The following is a 9,556-nucleotide window of genomic DNA, read 5'->3' as shown; positions in this document are numbered from 1 at the left end:
CAAGGTAGCAGCACGTACTATGGCTGAAGAGCTCTGTCTGTCAGGAAGTTCATCCCAATGTTTAAGTGGAATCCTTCTTTCCTGTCATTTTTATCCCTGAGTTTTTTGTGTCCAAGTCTCCAGAGCAGCAGAAAACAAGCCTTTGAGATATGTAAACATGCCCATCTTAACCTGTTCTCTAAGGCCCGGGCTGTGGCGCAGGCTGGAGAGCAGCCTGTTTCAACCAGCTGCAAGGAATCACTCTGACCAGGAGGTCATGAGTTCGAGGCCCGCTCGGAGCCTATGTTTGTCTTGTCTTTGTTCTATGTTAAAGGCATTGAATGTTTGCCTATACTGTAATGTGATCCGCCCTGAGTCCCCTTCGGGGTGAGAAGGGTGGAATATAAATGCTGTAAATAAATAAATAAAACATACCCATAGTTTCCAAGCCTTTGATCATGTGGGTTTGACAATTCGGGGGTGGGGTGTGGGGGTGGGCATCATCAATAATCTACAGACAATTTTCACAGCACACGTTTGATACAGAACAGACAGAGAAAGCTAGGAGATTGAAATGGCCATGGAAATACCATTTTATGGCCTCATCACACCAGAGCATGGATCCATTTTAAATCCGGTTTCTGCTTCCTGCAGAATTCTGGGATTTGTAGTTTAATGAGGCCCAGGACCTGTCTGGCTGAGCTGTTTAAAGGCCCCTCCACAAAGTGGATCTAAACTCTAGTGTTATGAGGTGTGACTATGAGAAGGATGAAAATGTTAACAAGGATAAATATAATTTAAAAACCAACATGATAAAAATTCAAGAATAAATAATTTTAAAAAACAGTCCTTATTTACACTTCTTCTCATGGGTAAACTGGAAAAAAAGTACTTTATTCAAACATTTTCCGAGGCATTTCTTCCCCCTTGAGAAAAGCGTTTCCTCCCAGCTTCAAAACCCAAGTGTTTCCCAAGCTCTTTTTCAGGCAGTTTTGACTTCAGTTCCCAGAGTTCCTTTGTCCAAGGAAGCGGGGTCTTCTGGGAGTTGGAGTCCAAAAGCCTGGAGGATCAAAGGCGGCTTGAAGGCAGACCTCCGAGATCTTGAACTACAGGTGGCTAGAGAGGACTTCCTGCGGTGCTTTGTTTTGGGCGGATGTGTCCCGTGTCCTCCTCTTCCTGGTCCGGCTTCTCCTCCAAAAGCGGCTTCTTGGGAAACTCGTGCCTTTGGCTTTTCTTTCCCGGAGGTTTTTGGAGGAAAAGGAGAAACATCTAAGGCGGAGTTCTTGGATTTAGAGGAAAGAAACTGAAGGGAAGAAGGTGAGGGAAGGAAGGAGAAGGGAAGGCAAGGCGGGTCTGAAGGGAGGAGCAGGAGGGCGGCCCGGGGAGTGAGGGTCCTGGGTGCGTCTCCACTGGAGAAGGAAAGCGGTTCACACCCCTGACCCTGCCCTGGCCCCATGCAGGGGATCCTGGGAATTGCAGTTTTACAAGGTCTTTTCTTCTTCAAACTACAGCTGCCCTGATTCTATAGCATTGAGCCTGGCAGTTAAAATGAGCACCAAACTGCACCCAGTCGACAGTGGAGATGAGCCTAAGTTACTCTGACAAGTTTAATTCCATTTTAAAATGTCCTTAATGCATGTTTTTGGATGGCTTGCTTTTTAAAGTTGTGAGCTGTGTCCAGTCCTAATTATGGGAGGAAAAGAGGGGTAACCAATGAATCGCAATGCACACGGCACATGTCTCTTTTATAGTGCAAAAATAAAAACACCATGAAAGAACAATACCATATTTACAATGAAGCACAATTTTAACCAACATAAAATTGTCAGTATTCCAATGGGAAGTGTAGGCCTGCTTTTGGCTGATGAGATAGTCGAGTTTGTTGGGACTGGTGTGGTTGTTTCCCTTCAAGTCATTGCAGAATTCGGGTGGCCATTTATTTATTTATTTATTTACAATATTTATATTCCGCCCTTCTCACCCCGAAGGAAACTCAGGGCGGATCACATTATATACATATAGGGCAAACATTCAATGCCCATATACACATAGAACCGAGACAGAGACAGACACAGAGGCAATTGTATGACTTTATTACCCAGTTAATAGACAACCACAGGAGGGGACAAGTGCCATTACTGGCCATGAGACTCAAGTTGAGGGTGGGAGCCTTGGAGGAGTGCAACTGGCCTGCAGGCCTCAGTTTGGGGACCCCTTGGCCCAGACTGTTTTTCCCTTTCCCTGGTTAATTATTCAACTGCCAGTTCCATTCCAGCACTGCAATTATGCTTGTGTCACTTTTCCTCTTTAAAATGTGAATGTTGAATGACCTTCTTTTTTTCCCTTCCAGTCTTCTACGCAGAAAGCTCCATGCAGATGTTTAGACTGCTGCGGTAGAGTCTACAATTTCCCACCGTTTTAGGTAGTATTGTCCGAGGATGAAAATGGAGACCCAAAAAAACCTTACAAGTCTTATACCAGGGCAGGTGTCATGGGAAGTGAGAGGGAGCTGCCATGTTGGAACGACGGAGGCATTCCTTCAAAGGAGACCTACAGATGTGGAACAGGAACCCGACAAAGACTCGCTTCAGCAGTGGGAAACCAAATTGCAGGAGTTCCTGAAGAGTGTGGAAGGCCCTCACCCAAACAGGGAGGCCCCTCAGTTGAGGGAGGAGCCGTGGGGCGACGCCAAAGCCTTCCTGGCCTCCTTTGAGCAAGTGGCCCAAGCCTGCCGGTGGCCCAAGGAAGAGTGGGTGCCCCGGCTCCTGCCAGCATTGAGCGGAGAGGCCAAGCGGGCCTTCACCGGCCTGGAGGCCAAAGACAGGGAGGATTATGGGAAAGTGAAGGCCGCCATCTTGCACGGAGATGCCATGCGGAGGGAGGAGCAGCGACAGTGTTTCCGGCGGTTCTGCTACAGGGAGGCTGAGGGGCCAAAAGGAGCATACAGCCAGCTTCAGGAGCTGTGTTGCCAGTGGCTGAAACCTGAAAGGCATTCGAAGGAGCAGATCCTGGAGCTGCTGGTCTTGGAGCAGTTCTTGGCCATCCTGCCTCCAGAGATAGAGGCCTGGGTCAAGGAATGTGGTCTAGAGACTTGCTCCCAGGCCGTGGCCTTGGCGGAGGACTTCCTCCAGAAGCAGCGAGAGTCCAGGCCTCAGGCGAACCAGGTGAGGACCATTCATTGGGGTCCAGGCTTCCCAAAGGGCTGCTTTGGGCAAGGTGCCAACAGACCTTCATTTATCAAGCAAGGGTTGCAATGTAGTTACGCCTGGGGTAAGTAAATTGTAGCCTGTATGGGGCTATCTTTGAGCCTTCTTTGATCTCCCAGCACTCCCTCTGCCCCAATAAAAGGTTTCCTTTGTGCTTGAAACAGCCATGGAAGGAGAAAAGCACAGCAAAATTCCCCCACAGATTCCCATGAGGAGGTGGGCATACTGAGATTTTAATTTAAGAAAAAGTTGAAATACAGCAGTCGTGTGGAGTGTCCTGCAAAGAGCGAATGCAGGCCCCATCAAATGCCCAGGCAATAAGTTTAATGTGAGATTGTGACTTGCAAAATCTGGGTACAAGTCCTTTCTGGACCATGAAACATGTGACCATGGGCTAGTTATTTTCTCTGACCGTGACCTACCTGTCAAATATTTTGAGGACAGTGTAGAGCAGAGGAAAGCCATGTACTTAAAATATACATTTGGCTAACAAGTGATAAATATTTTAGATGTCATTAGAGGAAGAGGAGACGGTGGGTTCCCCTGAAGTTGGCCAAGCCCTGCCTGAGATTGAGCAGAAGAAGCTTAGTGTGGAGATCAAACAGGAAGATGATGGCGGGGATGCTGGACTTTTGGGTAAGAAGAATAGCCTGTTTGTTTCATTGGATGTTGGGGATGTTCTTCCAAGACCACGGGTCCTCAAATTTTTAATCCGCTGAGCCCTTTTTGAAGCAAAAATGTCTTGTGGAGCCCCATGAAATGTGTCTATATATCAAGCATAGTCAAACTTTTTGATGCATTGCGTTTTAAAATTTGACAGATGAGCCGGGCCAATGGCAGATGGATGAAGAGTGTTTGTGTGAACTAATTGAAAAAACAAATTCCTATAAATGCTGCATATATCATGTTTCAGTACTAGGATCATCAACTTAGTACTTAAATCAGGCTTGGCTTGGATTGGGGCTGCTCACTTCTCTTGTCAGTGCTTGGAAGTGTTTGACACTTCCTCCTGGGCTTTAGTGAGGACTTTTTTTGTTTTGTTTTCATACTTTATTTTTTATTTATTTGTGTATTTTGTAGAGACCTCTCTTAATTTTTTCGCTGTCTCATGTTTATCACTGATGAATGAGTTTAGCAAAATATACTATTTAATTGATGAATCTCACAATAATTCTAATTGGTTTTTAATTTTTTTAATGCTTAATATTTATTTATATCATATTTCTGGATGTCATTATGCTTTGTGTGATTTTTGTCTTGTATTTTATGTTACACGTGCTTTGATTTGTATTGTATTATATTTATATACTATGTATTTGCAATGTGGCACTCAAGTGGCCAAATTGTAAGCTGCTCTGAGTCCCCTTTGGGGTGAGAAGAGCAGGGTAGAAATATAGTAAGTAAATAAATAAATAATAAATAAGCCCAAGGGTCTGCCAGGTACATGGGGTCCCAGCTCCTGTAATGCTATGCCAAAGGGGACTGAAACTTGTAGTATCTGGAAGGCCAAAGATTCCCCTTTCCTGGGGTAAGTTAAGGGATGGCATGGGCAGACCCCTGGCCAGGAAATCCTCATCATCTCTGGTCAATCTGCTCCTGGATTATTGTATCCAGTTCTGGCTGTCAGAAGTTCAAGACTGCCCAGGGGAAGAGTACCATAGAATCACACTGGAGGTTCTAGCAAATGCCCAGAGAGATTATTTCCCCTTAAGCGTCAATAAGTCATATTGTACATATGGATTTTGCTGTTTTGGAGGCCTTAAAATATTTCTAATATTGTGGGTGATGGGCTTATCAGTGGGTCCTGTGATGACATAGAATCATAGAGTTGGAAGAGATCGCAAGGACCAGCCAGTTCATCTCCATTCTGTCATACAGGAAAGCACAGCCAAAGAACCCTGACAGATGGCCATCCCATCTATTTAAAAACCTCCTGAGAAGAAGTGTGGGCATAGTAACCCTCTTAGTTTGTAATAAAGTCTTGTACCTATCTCATAATCAGTGTAGGTCAACAACAGTTGTTACATGTCATGAAGGAGCTGTATAAGGGAAATAATTGGAATAAATAAACATGAAGCTTGTTGAACAACATAAATGGATGCTGCGCAAGGAACGGAAGGAAATGAAAAAAATAGAAAAACAGTATAGGGTTCCCTTCCCTATTGGTCAACCAGTTTTTTTTCGTTTTTTTTCTTTCTTTCTTTTTTTTCCCCCCTCCAGTTTTCTCTCTTCACCTATTTTCAGAACCCTTTCACCTCCCTCACTTTCCTATCAATACATTGTTCCACCACTTTCGATGTATTATGTTTCTTTACAAAATAAAAAAATAATGAGTCAATAACAAAAACAGTATAGGGTTCAATTTTCCTTTAGGCTCTTATTCAAGATTCAGAAACTTTCTCAGACTATCCTAAGTCTTGGGAGCAACCACTGTGTCTTGTTCCCCCTAAACCTTTGTGGGAAGCTTTCAGGTGGCATTGTGAGAATGGGCCCTAATTTGTCTTCTGCTTTATTTCCAACAGGTGATAAATGGAAAAGTGAGGGGCAACTAGGTGAGGATTCCCCAGAAAGAACAGAGTGTGAAGCATTGGAGGAGAATGCTTGGAGCCAAGAAGGCCCAGTGAGCCAAGACGGAAGCCACACGAAAGAACCGGCAGCCAAATACTTCCCATTTCATGTGGGAAACTCCCACAAAATCTCAGTTTGCTCTGAGGACAAAAAAGATTTAATGTTTGAAAAGACCTTCAATCAGAGTGGAAGCATTACTGAATGTGAAATGCTTTATGATGGGACGAGTTCCAGCATACACTTGAATCAAAATATTTCTGCAGATGAGAACCCATGTATGAATTCGGATCCTGATAAGATTAAGCGTCCAGGGATCCAAAAAGGGGAGAAGGTGTATAAATGTTTGGAGTGTGGGAAATGCTTTGGTCGGAAGGACAATCTGAAGTCACACCAAATAATCCACACGGGAGAGAAGCCTTATCAGTGCTTGGAATGTGGGAAATGCTTTGTCCGGAGTGCCCACTTGCTTAGGCATCAGGAGATTCACATGGAGGAAAAACCACACCGCTGCCCAGATTGCAGCAAGAGCTTCACCGACAAATCAGTGCTCATTGAGCACCAAAAAATGCACACGGGGAAGAAGCCATATACCTGCTCTGTATGTGGCAAGAGTTTCCGTGACCAATCCAACCTTTCCAGACATAAAAGAATCCACACTGGAGAGAAACCGTACACCTGTCCCGTGTGCAGGAAGGGCTTCAGCCAAAGTTACAGCCTAACTTTACATCAGAGAGTCCATACCAAGAGAAGCTGCCACATGAAACTCAGCATTTGCTGAACGCCGGCATGGCTGTATTAGTCTTTTTACCCAAATGAATGAACAGTCTCTTAAAAATAAATATCCTATATCAGGTATCCTCAAACTTTTTAAGCAGAGGGCCAGTTCATGGTCTATCAGACTGTTGGGGTCAGACTATAGTTTGAAAAAATCATGAACCAATTCCTATGCCCACTGCACATATTTTATTTGTAGTGCAAAAAGCCATGAAAGAACACCACAATATTTAAAATATATTTCAGTGAAAAGTGTGGACCTTCTTTGGGCTGATGAGTTAATCAAGTCAATTAGTGGTGGTCCCGTGGTGACCAGTCTCAAACGCTCTCATTAGTTTGTTACAAGAAGTAGCCTGATGCTGAGAAGGAGTTGAACTAAAATTAAGTAGTAGTAAAAAGGAGAAGGTGCAAGGAGCAAGAAACAATCAAGGAAGACAAAGCCTGAAGTTCAGGGGTATTTAGAGCTGACCTTTTGCTGAAGAAGCTGATTAACACAAAAGGCTGCCGGTCAGTGAAATTACCCCCTCGGTGACTGGACATTGCTTCATAAAACATTGCTTAGAATATACCTTGACTCTGGGATTTGCTCTAACATGACATTTACATAGAACATTTTCGTATTTCACAATGCAAATCCATAGAGAATTTCAGCATCTAGGTAATTTAATCATTTTTACTATTTGCTAGTTTACAATTTTTATTATTTTTATTATTTTACTTTATTTCATTAAATATGTTTTATTATTTGGCGAGTTGGTGATTTTTTTTTTACTATTTTACTACTTTAATATTTTATAAATTTATTAATCCAATATGAGACTTATTTCTTGAACATATTTTTCCTGTTTTTATAACTTTTATGACTGCAAAATTATAAGGATAAATCTTGAAAAGTAATAGTAAAATCAAAGCCGAGGAGTGTTCTATGATTCTATAAAAATAGTTTTAATTTTAGTCATAGTTAAGCTTTCAACGACTTAGGATGGTCGCTACACGGACCCAGATACATAAAACTTCTGCTCTGATTACTCTGCCCATCCTTGTTCAAAAGTCAGTTTTAGAATACTTTTCTATCCTATTGTCATGTGCCTGGGGTGCCGAGTTTAAGGGCCTTGAACAGTTCCTTGGACAATTTCCTGTATGAGCGGTTTCTCTGAGCCCATGTCATAGTGGGTGGATGGCTAGATCTTGAAATACCCTTCTCACTAAGATTCCCCGCCTACATAACGTAGGCTTGAGGATATATAAGTTCTTAGACGTGATGACATCATCAAATGTTGTTAGTAGCCGCAATGAATTATTGATGTTTTTGCATAGCCAAGTAATGGCATTGATTTTAATTTCGGATGGATGCATCATGAGAATCTATGCAAGGGACTGTGTAACCCGATGTAATGTATTCCACCTGCCTCTATTCAATCGTGTATCTGATACATCAAAGGCTACCTTGTTTAATTGGGGGACTTGACGATATGTATTCCTTTCTTGGTGGTATAAATGCCTATATTGGCATCTGGGGTTCAGATTCTCCTCTTTATAGCACTTGTTTGTGTAATCCAACCTATCTAATGTTTCCCTGCAGTCTTGCGCTATGTTTCCGCCATATAATTTCCCTCTTTCCCAGTCCTCAATATCATTGTCATTATCAATTCCAGCCCCCCCATCCCTCATGAGTTAAGGCCTCATTTTCTCTCCCCCAGAACCACAAAGTTGTCTGGTCCAAGAATTCTTCAGCCCCTTGATGGAAGGAATTTTTAGTTGAAGTAGCTACAATGTGAGGTACCCCCTCACCCAAGTGATCTAGTTTCTTGTTTAGGGCCTTCAGGTGTTGAAAAAGGAGGCTCGTCGATTGACCTAATAAGTTACACATATCCGAGAGCACAATGCTCAATTGTGATGAATAATACTCCATTGATCCAAGTCAGAAGGGGTAGTCCACTCACTAGGGTCTTCTCGATGGTGGAGCAGGCATGGAAAATCTCACAATGGTCCAATTACACAAAAGGCCCGTGGGATACACACACGCTGCTATTCAACGTAACCAGGAACCGTCACAGAGAAACTGCGCCAAAACCAATACCAGCTAATAAAACAATATTCACAAAATCTGGATTATTTAATATCTATGATCTATTTCTCACTGGCCTTAACAATCCCTTAAACTTCAGTCTTCTAGGATTAAAATCCTCCAAAGTCAACCGCAAAAACTAAAATTAAAGTTAAAATTAAGCATGGTCATTTTCTTGGGTTGTAGGAGTACGAGGAAGAAAGGGGTGGTAACCGCACTCTGTCCCTCTCTGCCCCTCTCCGCAGAGGTAGAAGCTGGGGCTAACAGTGGAAGCTCATCCCATCCCACAGATTCAAACCGCCAACCTTTCAGTCAGCAGGTTCAGCATCTCAGTGGTTTAACCCGTTATGCCATCGTGGCCCTCAATGGGCTATTTTTGTGTTTGTTTCCATTTCCTAAACATATATATTTAGGTGGTTATTTCTGTAAACATACTAACAGCCATCTAATTGCACGTTTTGCTGTTGATGGATTTGATCAATATGTTCTTTCCAGGAATGTCTGTCAGAGTAATTTGCAGCGCAGCAGCAGTTGGATGGAATTAGTGGAATGCAAAACGAAGAGACACCAGAGGCGATGGTAAAACTATATACAAGTTTTACTGAAAGCAGTAATAATCAAGACAAACAGACTTGCAGACAATGGACACAGGACTTGACTCTCAGCAGACAGCTCTCGACTCAACTCAGAACAGAACTGAACTAAACTGATGCAATCAGCAATGCACACACACTTGTGTCTGGACACTCCCTGGTTCCAGCCACACATCAGGGACATCACAGCTTCTTAGTAATTAACTCTTTCCAGACTATGTTACACTCTGGATGATGCAATACAGGCAAGACACAAATTTCATTTAAACACTACCAATACACAAATTCCACATTAACAATCTCTAGGTCCTTCAGCATATCTCTGTGATTAATGTCTGCGTGCACTTATGCCAGAGGACCTATAGACT

At 43.0% G+C, this 9,556-nt stretch overlaps 1 protein-coding gene across 1 annotated transcript; it reads left to right on the top strand.

The window, feature by feature from the left end:
• Window positions 1-546: 546 nt before the first annotated feature.
• On the top strand, window positions 547-7,271 carry LOC134297021 (zinc finger and SCAN domain-containing protein 31-like). Its single transcript, XM_062973468.1, has 4 exons — window positions 547-1,296; window positions 2,330-3,143; window positions 3,695-3,821; window positions 5,708-7,271. Exons 2-4 carry the CDS (start codon window positions 2,418-2,420, stop codon window positions 6,529-6,531), a joined length of 1,677 nt encoding a protein of 558 aa, XP_062829538.1. The 5' UTR covers window positions 547-1,296; window positions 2,330-2,417; the 3' UTR covers window positions 6,532-7,271.
• The last annotated feature ends 2,285 nt before the right edge of the window (window positions 7,272-9,556 follow it).

This window comes from Anolis carolinensis, chromosome 2 (assembly GCF_035594765.1).
Source record: "Anolis carolinensis isolate JA03-04 chromosome 2, rAnoCar3.1.pri, whole genome shotgun sequence".
NCBI classification, from domain to species: domain Eukaryota; kingdom Metazoa; phylum Chordata; class Lepidosauria; order Squamata; family Dactyloidae; genus Anolis; species Anolis carolinensis.
The sequence above is the reverse complement of the archived record's forward strand: the minus strand, read 5'-3'. Positions and strand labels throughout refer to the sequence as shown.

Bases quoted from the DNA above. Each gene is read 5' to 3' on its own strand.
- LOC134297021 (XM_062973468.1), top strand. From the start codon at position 2,418: ATGAAAATGGAGACCCAAAAAAACCTTACAAGTCTTATACCAGGGCAG. The intron at 3,144-3,694 runs GTGAGGACCATT...TAAATATTTTAG, and splicing joins CCAGGCCTCAGGCGAACCAG to ATGTCATTAGAGGAAGAGGA. The intron at 3,822-5,707 runs GTAAGAAGAATA...TATTTCCAACAG, and splicing joins CGGGGATGCTGGACTTTTGG to GTGATAAATGGAAAAGTGAG.